Source organism: Elgaria multicarinata, chromosome 3 (assembly GCF_023053635.1).
Source record: "Elgaria multicarinata webbii isolate HBS135686 ecotype San Diego chromosome 3, rElgMul1.1.pri, whole genome shotgun sequence".
Lineage (NCBI taxonomy): Eukaryota > Metazoa > Chordata > Lepidosauria > Squamata > Anguidae > Elgaria > Elgaria multicarinata.
The window spans coordinates 92547212-92567194 of NC_086173.1; the positions used below are offsets into that span (position 1 = coordinate 92547212).

The window sequence follows — 19983 nt, forward strand, 5'->3', positions numbered from 1 at the left end:
ATTTTTAAAGAAAGCACTTCGATCATGCATTACCTGATATCAAATCAAAGCAAGGGTGAAAAAAAGTTCTAACAGAAGTGGGAACATGGAGGCAGAAGCTAGAACAGCAGCACTTCACACAAACCCTCTGCATTCTTCCATTGCAAATTCTAGGACAAATTGTCGATACCCAATTTGCATGTGCAATTTCCTATGTCTGTTTCCAACAGAGGAAATAACAGTACGACTGGTAGCTTCCCAAGATCTATTTTACCCAGATTTGTTTACTTTTAAAGGACATGTATGGACACACAGAATAAATACAAGTGCACTTAGAAAAGCAATACTAGGCTCTACACCACATCAAAATCCATAAACATTTCCCAAAGCTTGGACTGCAGGAAAAAGGGAGGACGGATTTGTTTGCTTTTCACTGTTAATACTAATGCCAACATTACTAACAGGCAACCCACTGCTATGGGTTAACATGGGTACACAGGTCCAATTGTGTTAACGTTCAAGACAAATGATGGAGAACTGGGTAACTAATGGGTTTACTGGAAATTTATTTATATATTATATATATATACCCTGCCTTTTTTCCTGCAAGGAACCCAAGGTGGCTTACATTATCTGCCTCCTCTCAATCTTTATTCTCACAACAACCCTGTGAGGTAGGTTAGGATGAGAGTCAGTGACTGGTCCAAAGTCATCCAGCGAGCTACAAGGCTGAGAAGGGACTTGAACCCGGGTCTCCCGAGTCCAAATCCAACACTCTAACCACTATGCTACACTGGCTCTCACACCTCAGTGCCTTCAAGTCTTTCCTTTAATTCATTGTTTTTTTACTTTTCCCATGAAGTTTGTCTGATGCCAACAGAGAATGATGACCACTAATTTGGCTAGCTTTAAAAGGGGATTGGACAAATTCCTGGAGGTGTGTTTATCAATGGCTACTAGTCCCAATGGCTACATATCAGACACAGTATGCGTATGCACACAAGTTGCTGGAAAACAAGGGTGGAAGGGTGCTATTGCATTCAGGTCCTGTTTGTGGGTTGAATGGTTGGCTATGTGAACAAAGTGCTGGTCTAGATGGACCCTTGGTCTGATCCAGCAGGGCTCTTCTTATGTTAGAGTATTGCAATAAGGTATTGTCTTCACATTCTATAACTTCCTTGCAAAGCATACTGCTTTCTTTAAATATTGGTTTAGCCCCCTCACAATGATTAACAAAAACACTCAAATCTTACTTGCTGGAGTAGGTGTCGTAGACGCCGACTTTCCCATCGTCTGTTCCAAAGGCTAAACAACCTTCCTTTGTTGGGTGCCAAGATAACTGCAAGCAACAGAAAAAACCACAAGGGTTTCAACATTTTTAAAATATTTTGTGAATTTTAACAAAATAAAAAACCATAAAAGAAAAATTAAGGGGGGGAAATAGACATAAAACTGTCTATGCAAAAACCTGTTTCAAATATCACAACGTTCTAAATAAAAAAGAAGAAAGGGAAAATAGCAGAAGTTACACATAAACATTCGTGAACACAGACCAAATGTACAAATATAAGTTCATCCGTAAATGGCACCTTTATACCACTCTTTCAAATGTTGCTAATGTTAAGTCTTCAATCTATTCCATTATAGGTAGTGAGGTTTTATTTTTCCAATGTTGTAGTATCAGTCTTTTGGCAGTCAAGAGGGCATGAAAAATCCATTTACGCTGACTGTGTGTTACTTTCCAAGAAGCCAGTAGATAATTTAAAATTACATGTACATCCAGAGAGCCAGTGTGGTGTAGTGGCTAAAGTGTTGGACTGGGAGTTAGGAGATCTGGGTTCTAGTCCCCACTTGGCCATGCAAACCCATTGGGTGACTTTGGGCCAGTCACACATTCTCAGCCCAACCCACCTCACAGCCAACTTATTTAGATTTAACATAATCATTTGAGATACGGTTCAAGGAATATTCACAAGTAATGGAATCATGTCACTGGCAAAATTGCCAGTTACCTAATACACTGGAAAGTACATTACCTCTAAACAACATTATTTCCAACTCTGACAAGTTAATTGAATAGCCAAACCAATCACCTAAAGTATTAATTAGAGCCGGAACTACTGGAGATGTGAAATAATAAATTATCATCTGCATACAGAATAATTTTAAATTCTAAGTCAGCAGCTCAGTTCAGACAACATGTTTCTCAATAGTGGTTTTAGAACTCCATGGTGGAGCTGTTACACCACCGTTGAAAAATGTGGTGTCTGGTGGGAAAACTAGACACAACAGTGGAGTTTTTTTTTTTTTTTTGAAAAATACTCCACACAGAATATCCACGCTGTACAGAGGAGAGTTCCAGCATAACTGTTGTGTTGTGTGTTTTGGGGTGGGCTCCATGGAGTTTTCCGTTGCGTTGGGTTGACTTTTCCCACTGGCTACAGAGTTCTCTGCAAGAGGGGTGAAAGCAGGGAGTACCACTCTAGGAGAGCTGCCGGGATTGTTTTTTCGCATCAATGGCTGATGGGATACCATCAGGAGGACCGGGGGAGGAGAGTGGGTGGAGGAACTGTAAAACAAATATCGCAATGCATTTTACTCAACTCCATGGTAGCCCACAGTCACACAATAGTGGAGTTAGAATATGTTGTGTAGGGAGTACCCGCTAGAAACTCAACTGCTGAGTGGAGTTTTCACACTGCGTTGATTAACATGTTGTCTGAACTGAGCCAGAATGTACAAAACTGTGAATACTACTGCTTTACCTAATGGCACATGCCAGCATAAATCAAGTATCAGTGGGGAGAGTAGACATCTCTGTCTGGTATATAAGGGTTTCAACACTTTGTAGATGCCTGGGATTAATGTATATGCTTTCATGTGCTGCTATCTAGATTCCTCCACTTACCAAAAGGTGAACATCAATTTGAAAACAATTTAATTCATTTTGGAATTTTAAGGTAGTTATTTTTACTGCATCTGACTCTAATTGTTCCAGTAAGAGTAACAATATTCATAGTGGCAAAGGTTTTTTAATACTGGGAACATGAAGGCAATTCCGAATGATACTTTTACATTATTGATATTAATGTTATTTATTTTATTGATTTATTATTTATATCCCACCTTTTTTCCTCCAAGGAACTCAAGGCAGCACACATAATCCTCCTTCTCTCCATTTTATCTTCTCAACAACAGACCTGTGAGGTAGGTTGGGCTGAGAGTCTGTCACTGGCCAAAAGTCGCCCAGTAAGCTTCCATGGCTGAGTGGGACTAGAACCCAGATCTCCCAACTCCCAGTCCAACACTCTAGCCACTACACCACACTGGTTCTCTTAACTTATTTGATATTCACTGATGTCAAGAAAGTAATCTATTTCAATAGAAAGTACAAAATGTTCAGCTATACAAGTGAACATTTGTTATAAGTGCTATTAGTGCTATATATCATTGCAGCTTCATGCGTGGAAAGGATCTTGCACACATGACCAGCAAAGAAGCACTGTATAAACTCAAGCACCAATTTAAAATAAACAAAGCTTGCAGCCTCTTAGGTTGGACTTGCTGGTGCAGACAATTTTTCCAGTACAGGACTTTGATGGTATAAGCCATTGCCACCTACAAAGCAGTCATTTATTGACTGTGGGAAATAAGTCCAATTATTCTTGGCCAAAGCCAAGTTCGCAGTTCAAAATAGTGAGTTTTGTCCTACTGAGCAGTGTTCTACTTTGTGACATTTTGTTACCTTCTTATCTTTAAATAGCAGCTCCCACTGCTGTTTGTAAGTTGTTAAAAGCATTTCTGTTTGTTAAAAGTTGTTTTCTATTAGTGCCACCTGGGTTCAAACTATTCCCAGGACTGCTGGGGATGTAAGGTTAGTGTTCTCCTACTAGGTGACCACAGCACAAGCAGTAATCTGTATGCGAAATGTACAGTAAGCATTAGCAAGATCACGTCACCATCAATATCAGTCTGGGAATCGGAAGAAATTAAACACACATGCTGAACAAACGAAAGCCGAAAAGTGCACACTTACAGCAGTGACCTTGGATTTAATCCCCTGCCAGAAGGTTTTTACATCATAGTGATTGCTAATGGACAAGGTGTTCCACACCCGGAGCATGCTGTCTCCAACTCCTACAGCAAGGCTGCCCGTGTCCACTGGGGAAAAGGCCAGGCTGTAAACAAAACCTCCGAGAGAGGGCATAGTCCAGCAGCAATTTAAAGTTGCCAGGTCCCAACACTTCACCTAAAGAAAGAGAAAAGTGCTGATGAAGGTAAAGTAAGTATATGGCAAAACAAAGCTATTGAAAACGTTAGGGTGGGTGGGGAAATTATTGAAGCATTTCTCCAGAAGCATACTACTTCCCAAAGCGGAGCATGGCAGCTGAGTGAGTATCTGCTCCAATGCTGATGAGATGGTCCACTTGGAATTCTGGTTCTGCTTATTTCCAAGACTCAAGTTTACAGGATTTCCATTCACTCTTTGCTTCTATAAAAATGACACCCTGAAGTAGGGATGTACACATTGTGTAAAATCCGTTCCGTCTGTGTTTCTCGGATTCTCAGGCACCTTTCATTTTTCTCCTACCAACGGAATCTGATTTTTTGACGTTTCCGAATGTGCCCAATTTTGCATATGCGAAAATGCACAATTTCTCCCCAAATGCAAATTGTCACACTTTATCACATTTTTGTCTGGAGTGTGTGTGTATTTTTCCATGAAAAAAAAATTGCACAAAATTCCTGACAGTTGAAAAAACAGTCTGCAAGTCTGCAGAATCCACCTGAAAGGAAAAGTCGGTCCATTGTGGAATCCTTGGGTCGGAACTCATTTGGTTCTGCTGCAGATTTCTCCAACAACCCTACTCTGAAGTTACTAAAAATAGTAAGAGCTGCAGATGTCACCGAAGCGATGCTTTCAATTGCCCAAGAGCTGAGACAACCGAAAGCTGATAAAGCAAAGACTGGAATGGATCATGGAAGCTCCACAGGCTGTGAAAGAAGCTGGAAGGTGAGTCACTGAAATAGGGGGCACCATGAACAAGGAATAAGCAGCCCTAAGGCATCAAGTGTAGAAGGCCCTCCCTTCCCAAACCATTCTGACCGATATGTCATACATACACACAGCACGTAGAGTCCTCTCTTCTCAAAGTTATTGGCAATATGTGGAGAACTGGGGATGGGGACCCTCTCAAATCATTCTAGAATTGGCAGGGGGTTGATGGGAAAGATTTGTGGCCACTGATGGCAATCCAGCAGCCATGGTTGTGGCATCCTGAAAACCAATATGGTTCCGGAGTGTTTTAAGAGACGTGCAGTTCTTACATCTCTGTCCATTGATATGGAGAGAAGTAGCTGCCTGCCCTCTCTTTGCAAGGAACACAAATTGAACACTATTCTGGAGTGATTTTGTCCTTCAGATGAAGCTCCCAGGAGTTCCCACTTCCGCTTCCCAGGTTGTGTCAAATCCCATTGCAGCAATTCACCTCTGTGAAGAGAAGAACAGTAAGACATGCAGAAATCAGGAATATAAGGAACACACACACATACACAGAATTGTAATGCCAATTTACATGGAGTCCGTTCCTAAAGGACCAGAAACAATGCACCACACAAAGCATTAACACATCACATTCTGTATATGAAGCAAACTGACTAGAAATGGGAAACCTTGCATTTTGAGATTAAGAGCCTTGCTAGACCTGCCGGATAAGCCGGCAGGGAGGAGGGGCGACGGCGCGCTAGAGCTAGCGCTCGCCGTCGCCAGCTTCCAGATGCACGACGCGACGGAGCAACAGGAAGCCCCCCCCGCCCCTGATTCCCCCCAATGCCCAATGCCCCCCTCCCCCCTTGCTCGCCCGTCCTCCCCCCATCCCCGATGCCTTCCCCCCGGCTCTCCTTCCCTCGCCGCGCCATCCCCGATGCCTTCCCCCCCCGCGCCATCCCCGATGTCCGGCCTTCCCCCCGCCCCTCTCTCCCCCCCCCCCCGGCCCGATGAGCGCTGTGCCCAGTCCGTGGCTTTTCCCGGCTACTCACGAGTAAGCGAGCAGCTGCAAAAAGCCACGGACCCTGCTAGACGTTCCGCAGCCCCGGCCTCAGGTCGGGGCTGTGGAAAAGCCAGGCCATAAGCGAATTCGCTTATGCCGGCTTAAGGCAGGTTTCAGTGCGGCCTGACCCCAGATTCCCCTGTGCGTCATCTGGATGCACAGGAGGGAAACCGGGCCTCACACCGCGCTAACGCCTGGTCTAGCAAGGCCCTAAGTCTCCAGTAAGAGGGAGGTTATGGAATGCCAAGGAAATAATTCCCCAATCTAATGCATACTTATCTCCCCATTACTGTTGCCTTGCATTCAGGCTACTCACCCAAAGCAGCTGGATAAGATCTGTGTGGGCGGACTTTGAGGCCAGTGCAGTGTTAACCAGAGGCGCTCTTTCACAGCTGATTCAACACCTCCACCTCTTCTTTTCAAAAAAGGCAACTTCAGAGTCATTACCACTGCACGAAAAAAGAAGGAATTATTACCAAATACCCAGCACGCTAGAGGCTGCCAGGCTCCACTGACATCAGGACAAACTGGGTTTTCCACTTAAAGGTTGTACTCAACATAATAGTCAATGGTGTCAAAATAATAAAATTGACAGTTGTTTATCTATGTGGTATTTATTTATTATTACATTTATATACCGCCCCATAGCTAGAGCTCTCTGGGTGGTTTACAGAAATTCTAAAATTGAGATAGAAACGAATATACAAAATTTAACATTCTAAAATGCAGAACATACATACATAAAGCATTAAAAACTGTTAAAAAAATAAACATGTGGGTGATTAAGATGTGCTGCCATATGCCTGGGCAAAGAGGAAAGTCTTAACCTGACGCCGGTAAGATAGCAGCGTTGGCGCCAGGCGAGCCTCGTCAGCCCCACATATCATGATAGTAATCCACTGTGATGTGGATTAGGATCAGCATTGAGTTGTCTAGTAATCCATTCATTCCCCTGCCCTCTCTCTCCACTCAGTTCTCCCGCTAATATCCCATCAGCCATTGCTATTGAAAATCTATCCTTTGACCGCTCTTGGCTTGCGACTCTGTGGCTGACGAAATAACCAAAGATGGCTGAGAAAATAACCAATGGTGTCCTCCATACAAAATGATAACCCAACTCTACACAGTGCTGGTTATTTGCATTGGTTATTTTGGCCAAAAAACCAACCGTTGGTTAAAAAACTCCCTCAACACAACATAACCAATGGTGGGTTAAGTAACCAACTATAGACTATTTAAACCACCCTATCATGTTGCCTGAACCCACTCTTTAAAACAACATACTCAGGAAACACTTGTGGATAACTAGAAACTTTTTTAAAAAAAATTAGTATTTTTTAAAATACATTGAACTCAAAAAATAAAATAAAATAAAATTACACACATGAATGCTTATTCTATATCCCTCACGGTACTTGGTTGATTACAGAGTTTTCCTTCTTACATCTTTCATTTCATTTCCTTATCCAGGGTGGTATTTTAAATTTCCATTTCATTTATTGATTATCTGCTTTTTATGAATCCGAAAGATTTCTGTAAGCTTCGGCCAAAGTCGTTCTATTTTATTACTTTTTCATGTGTGTTTGTGTGTGTGTGTGTGTGTGTGTGTGTGTGTGAGAGAGAGAGAGAGAGAGAGAGAGAGAGAGTGTCCATCCTGAAAGTATGTCTTTTCTTTATCCCTCTATGTATTCTTAACTTTTGTGCTAACTTTTCGTTTATTGCTATGTCCCAAATTTTCTTTTTCCACAGTGATACTGTCAGCATCCGAGGTTGCTTGCTATTAATTTCCTCAAGGCTGTCAACATAAATCCAATTAATATTTTTTCTCTTATCTCTCTATTTTGTTCAACATACATATTCAGTAAAGCTAGCTTCGGTGTCAGTCATTTTTCTTATTTCTTGAAAAAAACTTCCCTCCAAACTTCCTGACCTTCCTACATTCCCACCACATATGAATTTGTGTCCCATTGATTTGACATCCCCTCCAGCACAAAGGTGATATATTCTTATTGATTTTTGTGTTTTACTGGTGTCAGATACCACTTCTGTACTAATTTCAGTTCACCTTCTCTTATTCTTGTATATATTGTTTGAAAGGGGAATCTATCAAAAACAAAATTCCCCTTCCTCTATTTCCTCTTCAGGGTCCCTTTCCCATATATGTTTAACTGTTACATTCCCCCTTATCTCCTGCTTCCATTAACATTGTAGAGATTTGTGTTATCGTACCCTTATCTCCCAATTCATATTTATACATGATTTTGCCCCACTCTGTTAATTCTCTTGTACTTTGCCTTATTATCTTTCTGGTCCTTATAAATTGACTGATTTGCATCCATACAAGTCATGACATTCCCATATTTAGGGTATGATTATTTCATATTTCTTGTGTTATTGGGTACTGCCATTCATAAAAAAAATCTCATTTGTATCAATCCTATTTCTTTCAAATTGTTTTTGCCTACTGCTTTCCTTTTGATATTCAATAAACAAAAAACCTACGGTTTATAAAACAACGTTAAGGACATACACTTTTCCACCAAGCACCAAAAAGTGGGGAAATTGGGAGTTAAGGCTCACCAGCCTTAACGCCACATCCTCCCTAAGGAGGCAGAAAGTACCAGTGAAATTCTCATTCTGCCAAAGCAGATAAACCATGAGGACAGGGTGGAGAATAGGATATGCAGAGGTGACTGTGGGGTTGTGGAAAACTGATGACGAACAACTTAGAGCCACCTACTTCTTTTTTGTTTAGAGCAGCCCTTCCCCAACCTGGTTCCCTCCAAGGGTGTTGGACTGCGACGACGGAGCAGGTAAGAAACCCCACCCCCTCCTGCCTGGCCCTGCTGCCAGGTAAGCCCCAACCCACTTACGTGCTCCATCGCCACTGGGCCCGGGCTTGAACTGAGCGCCCTGGTCCACCTGGAAGCTCAATTCAAGCCTGGGCCCGGTGATGACGGAGCAGGTAAGAACCCCCCCTCCCGCCTGGGCCCTCACCTGGACCCGCTGCCGCTGCTGTGCGAACTGCGGCGCCGGCTCCAGGCAAGCCCCCACCCCAGCCAACCCCACTTACCTGCTCCGTCGTCGCTGGGCCCGGTCTTGAATCGAGCGCCCTGGTCCACCGGGAAGGAAGTCTGCACCTGCAGCCTTGCTTCTGGGTGGACTCGGGGGCTCGATTCAAGCACGGGCCAGGCCATGATGGAGAAGGTAAGTGGTGGGGTGCGGGGGAGCTCGCCTGGAGCTGCCACCGCAACAGTTTGTGCAGTGGCGGCTCCAGGTAAGGGGCCAGGCAGGAGGGGGGTTGCCTGGAGCTGCCACACTTTGTGCTGCAGCAGTGGCAGGTCCAGGTAAGGGGCCAGGCGGGGGGGAGGGGTTACCTGTTCCATCGTCGCCTGGCTCAGGCTTGAATAGAGCCCCTGGGTCCACCCAGATTCAAGGTTTTTCCACAACCCCACAGTCACCTCTGCATATCCTATTCTCCACCCTGTCCTCATGGTTTATCTGCTTTGGCAGAATGAGAATTTCACCGGTACTTTCTGCCTCCTTAGGGAGGATGTGGTGTTAAGGCTGGTGAGCCTTAACTCCCAATTTCCCTGCTTTTTGGTGCTTGGTGGAAAAGTGTACATCCTTAATGTTGTTTTATAAACCGTAGGTTTTTTGTTTATTGAATTTCATGGCTTTTTGTAAAAGATGACCAGAGCCCTGCCCTCTTTTAAATGTGGTCACTGTAGTATAGCTCCTGCAGCTTTAACTGTTGTGATAAAGAGGGAATTTCACCAGGTGCTGCATGCCTACAAATGACACTTGTTGAAATTCCCTTTTCTATACAAGTGTTAAAGATACAGGAGCCTTGTCCTCCTTTGAATATGGTCACCCTAGCCATATGGAAAGGAGGAGAGGGCTCCTGTATATTTAATAGTTGCATAGAAAAGGGAATTTCAGCAGGTGTCATTTGTATGCATGCAGCACCTGGTGAAATTCCCTCTTCATCACAACAGTGAAAGCTGCAGGAGCCCTGACCTCTTTTGTATCTGGTCAAGAGAGCAGGGCTGCTTCAGCTTTAAATGTTGTGATGAAGAGGAAATTTCACCAGGTGCTGCATGCATACAAATGACACCTGCTGAAATTCCCTTTTCTATGCAACTGTTAAAGATACAGGAGCCCTGTCCTCCTTTCCATATAGCTACGGTGACCATATGCAAAGGAGTACAGGGCTCCTGTATCTTTAACAGTTTTATAGAAAATGGAATTTCAGCAGGTGTCATTTGTAATGCATGCAGCACCTGGTGAAATTCCCCCATCCCCACCCGCACCGCAACCCCACAAACCCCACCGTCCCGTCCTGACTGCACCCGCCACCGCATGAAATGTGGCGGCGGCAGCAGCAGCGGGCCATGGGAAGACCCCCACACACCGCCCCCCAAACCCCATCCCCCAAACCCCGTCTTCACCCCGCCCCCGCAGCCCCTAAGCTCTCCCACCCCCCGGCTCGCTCGCTCCCGCCCCCCACTCCCGCTCCCCTCCCCGCTTTTTCCCGCCCCCCCACTTCCGGCCCCCCCACTCCCGATGCTCGCTATCGTCTCTTCACTCCCTTCCCCCGATCGCTCTCTCCCAACCCCCAACCCGGCCTGGGCAAACCACTGCCGGCGCACGAACTGTGCCGACAGCAGCAGGCCCGGCAAACCCCCCACCGTACCCGCACCCGCACTTACCTCCTCCTCCGTTGACAGGCCCGGCGGTAAATCGAGCCCTGGCTTAACCGGAAGTGAGGCCAAGGCGTTACTTCCAGTTTAGCCAGGGACTCCCATTTCCCGCCGGGCCTGCAACGAAGGAGGTAAGTCCCTCCTCTCCTACCCCCACCCCCCCCGGCCAGGGCCCCCCAATCCCCACTCCCCACCGTCCCCCACCCCCCGCCGCGTGCTCACTTACCTCCCTTCACTAACTGCCCGCTCCAGGGTTCGAAGTGAGGACGGTGGGGTTGGAGGCGGAGGCTTTAGAGCGGCACACCAGGAAGCCGCTTCCTGGTGCGCCGCTCTAAAGCCTCCGCCTCCAACCCCACCGTCCTGGCTTCGAAGAATGAAGCAGGCGGTGACCGGCAGGAGGTAAGTGATCGTGCGGAATCCCTCCCCCCCCCAGCAGGTCCCGGCCTACGGTGGCAGGGCCAGGAAAGCAAACCAAACCAAACCAAACCAACCCCCACCGGGGTGGCCCGGCACGCCCCAGCCTACCGTCGCCGCCACCCGCCCGAACTGCAGCAGCAGCTGGGCCAGGGAATCCCCCCACACCCCACCGGCGCGGCCCACCCTGGCCTACCGCCGCTGCCGCCGTAGTATCTACGGCGGCGGGGCCAGGGAAGCCCCCAACCCAACCCCCACTGGCGCAGCCCGGCACGCCCCGGCCAGGGAATCACCCCGCCCAACGTCACTTATCTTCCTCTCCGTCGGCCGTCCCGGGATTAAATTTAGCCCCTGGATTAAACAGAAGTTAGGCCTTGGCCTTAACTTCCGGCTGAAGCCAGGGGCTAAATTTAATCTTGGGACGGCCGGTGGAGGAGATAAGTCTCCGCTCCCCCCGGGCCTGGGCCCGCCGGAGCGGTGGCCCCCAGACAACCCCTCCACTCCCCCCGCCCAACCTCAACCCCCCCACAATGTCACTTACCCCCTCGTCCTCCAGCCGGCCCAGGTTTAATTCGAGCCTCCGGCTTCACCAGAAGCTAGGCCAAGGCCTAACTTCTGGTGAAGCCGGGGACTCCATTTCAACCCAGGCACGAACTGCAGCGGCGGCTCCAGGTAAGCCCCCTCTCCCCACTTACCTTATCCGTCGGGGATGAGCGCCGGCCGCGCTCTCCCTGCTTCTCCCCCCTCCCTCCGGGGAATCTGATGCTGACGCGCATGCGTTAGCTTATCAGATTCCCCATAGGGAAACATGGGGATTTAAAAAAATTAATTAAACATTGATGGAATGGTCTTTTGAAAAAAGAAAGGCGATTCCATCAATGGGCTGGACAGGGGAATGCAATCCTACTAATGGATTGCATGGGGAGGCTTCCCCTTTAGCGCTATAAGTGCGCAAAAAAGAGGTCGCCAACCCAGAAGTGTGCATGATCAGATTGAGACAGACATGCTTCCCCCCCCTTTTCTGCTTTAAACTCCCATCCAGCCCTCAATAGTTCACCAATCTTCCTGAAATGCGCAGGGTATGTAAAGCTTTCTGGCAGTACTGTGTTTCAGAAAGATTACTGAAATATTTTTCATTTTAGGCTGCTAGGTTGACCCTCCTCCCAGTAACTCCATTTAACATGGCGGAATGTTCGTTTCACTTACCAACCTTAACTACACTGCGCACAACAGTGCGCAGTGTAATAAAAGTCCAGGTATGCCCAAATTGGTGTAAACAGTGAGAGCCCTGGCATTAATTTCTCTTTCCAAAAATATCATACTTTCAATAATCCTTTTATTGTACGTTTTTGTTTCTTATTTTGTTGTTTAATATTTATTTTGACATAAAACATCCTGTATTTCTTCTTCCTTCAATTCCATCAATTATTTTTCTATTTCTATCCATTGTGGACCCACCCCTTCCTTTATTATTGTTAACAAATATCTTAATTGATAAGTGTCATAGTGTTTTTAGATGTGGTATACCCCACCCTGCTTCTTGTCATGATCTGTATTTGACGGCTTTTGCTGTTCTGGGTCTTTTGCTCTTAAAGATATTTTTTCTATCTCATTTTGCCATGTTTTAAACCTTTTAAGTGGTATTTCTTGTGGTGATACATAAAGAAAAAAGTGAATTTTGGTAATAGCATCATTTTAATATTCATTATTTGGACCAAGAGTGATAGGTTTATCCTTTCCCATCTGGCTATATCCTTTTTTAATTCTTTCCAAAGTTTTCCATAATTTAGTTTCAGTACATTCTTCTGTCTTTTAGGGATCTGAACTCCTAAATATTTAAATGATTTTGTTAGTAAAGGAATACCTATCATTTCTGAAATTTCTACTAAAAGAACTGGGCATATTTAGTCTGGGTAAGAGAACATTGAGGGGAGACATGATAGCCCTCTTCAAATACTTGAAAGGTTGTCACACAGAGGAGGGCCAGGATCTCTTCTTGATCATCCCAGAGTGCAGGACACGAAATAATGGGCTCAAGTGACAGGAAGCCAGATTCCAGCTGGACATCAGGAAAAACTTCCTGACTGTTAGAGCAATACGACAATGGAACCAGTTACCTAGGGAGGTTGTGGGCTCTCCCACACTAGAGGCATTCAAGAAGCAGCTGGATGCTCAAAGTGGATGTCAGGGATGCTTCAAAGTGGATTCCTACATTGAGCAAGGGGTTGGACTCGATGGCTTTATAGGCCCCTTCCAACTCTGCTAGTCTATGATTCTTGGGGTCCTATATTCATACACATCAAGTCAGATTTCTTTGTAATTACCTTAAGACATGCTAACTGTTGGAATTCCATTAGTTCTCTTACCAATTCTTCAATCCTTTTTTGAATCTCCTAATGTAAATAAAATATCATCTGCATATAGATGTTCAAATTCTCTCCCACCTATATGTATTCCTTTAATATCTACATTTCTCCTAATTCTGTCTGCAAGAAATTCAATTACCATTGTAAATAAAAGTGGTGAGAGGGCACCCGTCTTGTACCTGAGCTTAGTCTTATTCCGTTTCTAATCCATTATATCTTATTTTTGCTGCTGATTGTGCGTATATGGCCTCTATTATATGTTTGAACTTACTTCCCAAATTATATATAAGTGGAAAGCTAGGCTGGCTCCCTCCTTGATGGGCTTTCGGAAGCAGGCTAAAACGTTTTTGTTCCAGTAGGCCTTTGGAGAATAATCTGGCCCTCCATCTATGTTAATGTCTTATAATTTTGTTGTGTATTTTAAATATTTATGGTTTTTCCCTCCCCCCAATGTATGTTTTAAACTTTGTAAGGACGCCTTGAGGCCCAGCATTGGGCAAAAGGCGGGATACAAATAAATATAATAATAATAATAAATCCTATATATAAAATGCCAGAGTGCTCCTCCTCACCAGTTAGTTTTTGCCCTTTGGCGCCATCTAGTGATGTTTCTCGGAACGGCAGCCTTCTAGGGAAGTTCCAGAAAAATAAATGTCAGGACCTTCCGGCCTAGCAGATGGGCCAAAACCCACTCTTAGTAACTAATTTGTCTCATGAGGGTAAATTTGATAGATGGCTAACCTCCTCACCAGTTATAGCTGGTTCAAAATCTTTGAAAAGTGTATACCAAAAATATTGTATTCAAAGAAGACCTAACAAAATTAATACACCTGTCATATGGCGGGCTTTTGGGATTAGAAGTATCAAAGGCCTTATATAGATCCAATGTCATTATTACTGTAGCAGTCTTACATATATTTATCATGCCGAATACTTTCCTAATTGGTTCTATGATCTTTTGGGTTTTGTTTTGTTTTGTTTTTTAAAAAAAACACATATTGATCTGGGCCTAAACATTCATTAATGACTTCCTTTAACTGTTTGGCCCATATTTTAGTAAAAATCTTAAAATCTATGTTCAGTAACGATATTGGTCTGTATGAATCTGGGTTGCATTTGTCTTTATTGGGCTTGGGAATAAGCGTTTTTATAGTATGTGTCCACGTTTTTGGGAGGTGGGCCCTTCTTGTATTTCATAATACAATTTCTTCAGTTGTGGTACCAACACATCTGCAAATACTTTATAAAATTCACTCGTAAATCCATCCTGACCTGGCGATTTGTTGCTTTTTAATTCTTTTATGGCTTCTTTTATCTCTTCTTCTTCTTCTTTTATCTGAGCTTCTAAACATTATTTCTGTTCTTTTAGTGGTGGAAATTTTTTTTGCTCTGATATTCCTGTATCTGCTTATTTTCTGTCTTTTTTCTTTATGAACTATTCTGGCTCCAGTTCTTAGAACCCAATTTCCTAGCCTTTGACTCAGTTCGGACATGATAATCAACGGTTGATTAAATAGTCACTTGTAGCCTAAATAGTCAACCGTTGATGATTGTGTCATCTGGCAAGTCTTTTTGTCTGGGTTTGCCAGCTGAGAGCAGAGATTTAGGACCGTTCTTATCAATGTGAAGGCCAAGCGAGAAAAACGGCAGCTGGAAATTCTCAGTAGCTGGGGGCGCCAACAGAGTGGATTAACACAGTCACCGAGTAGGACTTCAGACAATCCCAGAGTGGGGTCGCAGTCCAAACAGTCAAGGCTCACTAGGGAGTCCAAACACACAGATAGCTGGATGGGCCGAACACTGGGATAGTTGCACGTTTCCCGCGTCTTCCCTGGGCTGCTCTGAGCCTTTTAATTCCTGACATCAGGTCTGGCAATTAGCTCTGTATCTTTCAAGCTCTGGCCTGCTGATGCTGATCCCGCACTCTCATTAACCTGCTCTCAGCTGGGGTTGGAGGAGCCTCGTGATACCCTTCATCATTGTCAGACTCTGTTAGAGGGGCTTCAGCCCAATCTTGCCTGCCTCCTGCAAGTAAGAGGTCCTGCTCAACTTGGCAGCTAGTCCCTTCCCCATGATCTGCTGTAGCTTGCTCTTCCCCTTCGTCCTCTGATGTTGAGGACTCTGGTGGAGCATGACACTTTTCCACATCACGGTTGGTTATTTCCCCAAAATAACCAAAGCAAATAATCAATGGTGTACAGAGTTGACTATTTGTACAGCTGTTGATTACTGTGTCATGTGGTAGGCTCTGCTGACTATTTCACATGCCAAAATAAAGTAAAATAGAAGGCTGTGGTTGAAAATAACAATAGTACAATATGAGTGATAACACTCAACCACAAAGGTACTAAGAAAGTTTTATAGACGAATAATTCAAAAGATATCACAAATGTACAAAAGACAGGCATATAGATAACATTTACAAGATGTTCATCAAACATTCATAATGAAGCCTGCAATAAATTGGCATCCATTAAACATTCATGACAAGAATCAATGATCTCATAAATATACGTCTAATAGATAATTTCATAAAGCGTCTAATATAATAAAGCGTCTAATATAATAAACAGTAGTCCGGTACATGTTCTGCTTCGTTCACGCGTCGTTCAGCCTCAGTAATAACCGTATGAGGGTATCCCCTATCTGCTAGTGATTGACGAAATTTTAGTTTTCGATCATGAAAATTTGAATGATCCATTGAAATGCGTTTGAAGCGAAAAAGTTGACCCACCGGAAGATGGGGGGATGGAAGGATGAAAAATGAAGAAGATCCTTTAACAAATCCTTTTTACGAAGAGTTAATTGTCTATAAGCTTTTTATAGATGATATCTTTTTGATCTATAAAAACCCAAACTCCTTCGAGGCTTTCAAAACCTGGATTAATACACTTCATGATCATATTAAATTTACTTTTCAGAGTGATATTAGGTACATATCTTTTTTGGATACAATTACATATCGGAAAAATAATGCACTGTGTTTTAAGACTTTTGTAAAACCTACGGATAGGAATTCCCTTCTTCATTTTTCATCCTTCCATCCCCCCCACTTACGTAATAATCTTCCGCTGGGTCAACTTTTTCGCTTCAAACGCATTTCAACGGATCATTCAAATTTTCATAATCAAAAACTAAAATTTCGTCAATCACTAGCAGATAGGGTATACCCTCATACGGTTATTACGGAGGCTGAACGACGTGTGAATGCTGTTTCTAGGAACTTTCTACTAACTAGATCTACACATCCAACCAGTGACCGACTCTCATGTGCATTTGAGTACTCACCATCTGCACATGCTATTATGAGAATTATCCATTGGCATTGGCACATTATTAACCATCTTCCAGGATGCGCGGTACCACCACGGATTGGTTGGAAAAGGGCTAAGAATCTTAAAGATTATCTTATACGTTCAGATATAGATCCTCCAAGAAACCTCACACATAATATTAAAGGACATTATAGGTGTGGGGGTTGTTCAGTATGTGACCTGGCGTTACAAATTAAGAACTTCAAACACCCTACAGATAATCGAACTTTTGATTTAAGATACTTTTCTAACTGTTCTACGAAGAAGGTGGTTTATATCATTATCTGTCCTTGTCGTTTGATTTATGTGGGCAAAACTATGCGGAGTATACGAGCACGAATCATTGAACATCGTTCTAAACTTAGAAATGGGATAACGGAGGCACCACTAGTCCAACATTTTATTGAGTATCATCATCATTACTATGATTTTCAGTTTTTTGTTCTTGACAGGATCTTTCCCCTTCAGTATAATTATCGTGATTTGAACAAGGAACTTCTTCAAAGGGAAGCTGAGTGGATCCATCGACTTAATTGTATTCAACCTTTCGGACTAAACGCCAGTTTAGATCTTACAGCTTTCCTCCCCTAAGGTGATTTATTAGCCAATTAAGCTACTTTAACTACACTCTATAAGAACTGGGAGCCTTTTTGAAATCTCGTCAAGAAATTGAGAGCGTTACCTGACGGCTTGAAGACGTGAAAATGATATGGTGGTAAGCCTTGAGAGTCTTTAGTATAATTTTGTATAATCAACTTAGGTTTTGGATAGTTTATAATTATAATTAAAAGTTTCACTATTTCTTCTTTAGATAAACCTTGGAGGGTTCCACTCTAAATGTATAGCCGTGGCTCCTTTTGTGAACCAGTTTGGTGAGGCCAATATACTCTGTTTTCTTGCTTTGTATGTAGTAAATGACAAACCAATGTATGTGATTGGTTACAAAATGCTGAGTAAGGTGTTTTTGTATCATTTTTCAGCGTCCTGCTGACAAAGAATTATCGAAACAGAACATGTACCGGACTACTGTTTATTATATTAGACGCTTTATGAAATTATCTATTAGACGTATATTTATGAGATCATTGATTTTTGTCATGAATGTTTAATGGATGCCAACTTATTGCAGGCTTCATTATGAATGTTTGATGATATTTCACATGCCTACAGAGTTGCGATGCAAGAGTAGAGATGTGAAGGCTCGCGGCGGGAGGGGGAGGATGGAAAAATTCAGGAAAAAATGTCCCACCCCCTTTTCCCCCCAAAGCGTTTGTTTTTCTGAAAAATTGAAAAAAAATGAAGAAAAAGTGGATTATGGGATGTTTTATTTTAGCATGATAAATAAAATGTTTAATAGATGGTGTTCAGGTATTTACTTCTCCAAATAATTTCTAAAAACTATTTATTATTTATTTATTAATTACATTTCTATACCGCCCAATAGCCAGAGCTCTCTGGGTGGTTCACAAAAATATGTAAAGTATCAGATTATTACAATTTTTGTGCACCAAGGACAAGCAAGTCCTAGGTTGCAAACTGAGACAATTCTCAAATGCAAGAGCAAGATGCATTTCTGCTTCTAGGGGGCACTGCCACTGAAGCAAAGACTGAAACTGATAGTGATAGCTGTAGCTCAGAAAATGAGTCTGATTAAATTTCATGCATATTCATTGAATCTTGGTCCCCTCCCCCCCTTTTTCTCAGTTATTTTTATGGGAATGGGTGCTTTATGTCTGCTTGACACTGTGGAGGACTAGCGGAGACATAAATAATTTTCTTTCTTACTAATGTTGATGGTTTCTTCTGTTGTTGTTCTAATTGTTTTTTGCCTGTTTCTCATAAACTAGCAAAACCAAAGAGGTTCCTTACAGTTCAGGTGTTTCTAACAGTTCAAGAGCTTGCAGGTCCATTTGTTACCCCAAAAAAGTAAAAAAAAATAAAAAGAAAATTCAATTTGTAATAATTGTTTGAATACACTGTACTTTTAATATACCAAATGTAATATTTTTATGCCAAACCAATTTGGACATAATAACATTTTATGTTCCTAAAGTGACTTTCAATCTGTGAAAAGTGCTAATATTGCATTATTTCAATTTTTCTGAAAATTTCAGTTTTTTCCTGAAAATATTGGAAGAAAATGGGTTTCCCACCCCACCCCCCACCCCCGGCTTCAAAATTTCCGGAAACTTTACATCTCTAGGCAAGAGTGGTAGGAAGCCCTGCACTCTTGCCCAGCGGTGCTCTATAGACCTGTCAGCTTCCTGGGAAGAGCCCATCCCATCCCTGGTTGAGGTGATCTGATTGGCCCGCCCCACCCCACCCTGGCATAAATTGTGGAGAATGGGCCAGCCAGGTGGAATGATCTCTTTCCCGGCATGACAGCCACAGGAGATCCTTTTGCCCCACTTGCCCTTCTCCACAAAGTTGTGGAGACGGGCCAGGCGGGTGGAACAATCTCTTCAGTGGCTTGTCAGCTGCAGGAGAGATCCATCTGTCCCCCTGCCCCGAAATCCATTTGTGGATATTGGGATGGAGGGTTCGACAGCCGCAGGAGAGATCTTTTGACCCCTCTGGCCCAATATCCACAAATGGATATCAGGGCAGGGGCGGGAGGCATGGAAGGATCTCTCCCATACCTTTAACCCTTAAGGATTTGGGGAGTGGAACAATCTCTCCTGTAGCTTGGTGTTTCAAGCTACAGGAGAGATCGTTCCACCGCATACCCCCCAAAACCCTGAGGTTTAAAGCTACACAAAAGATGCTTGCAGCTGCCCCCCTTTGCAAGTGCAAAGCAGGGCAGCTGCAGCATCTCTCATGTAGCTTTAGGGAACAAATCCTTTGAACAGGAGCATGGCTCAGGGAGGGAAGCCACCGATCGTGGTGCCCCGTCCTACCCAGGGACGGCACTGCACATTCTGGGGAGCCGCTGATCGCAGCACCCCATCCAGGGACGGTATGTGCCAGTCCCATGAAGCAAATCCTAATGAGAACAAGCGGTGCCATTCGGTGGGAGGGCAGAGACAGGGTGGGTGGGCAGGGGTCAGCTACAATAGTCAACCATGTGTTCATAGTTAACTCACAGTCAATTATCATGTTGTGTGAGGAGTACCTCCTAGCCATCCGTGGAGTTGACTATGAACACATGGTTGACTAC

General features: G+C 43.8%; 1 protein-coding gene across 1 annotated transcript in view; it reads right to left on the reverse strand.

Annotated features, from left to right (window-relative positions):
• GEMIN5 (gem nuclear organelle associated protein 5) overlaps window positions 1-19983 on the reverse strand; it is a 79850-nt gene that overhangs the window by 51202 nt on the left and 8665 nt on the right. The window contains exons 6-9 of the mRNA XM_063121559.1: window positions 6346-6478; window positions 5308-5470; window positions 4016-4228; window positions 1233-1318 (exon numbers count right to left, since the gene is read on the reverse strand). Of these exons, the coding sequence (XP_062977629.1) occupies window positions 1233-1318; window positions 4016-4228; window positions 5308-5470; window positions 6346-6478 (595 nt within the window). The remainder of the gene's footprint in view (window positions 1-1232; window positions 1319-4015; window positions 4229-5307; window positions 5471-6345; window positions 6479-19983) is intronic.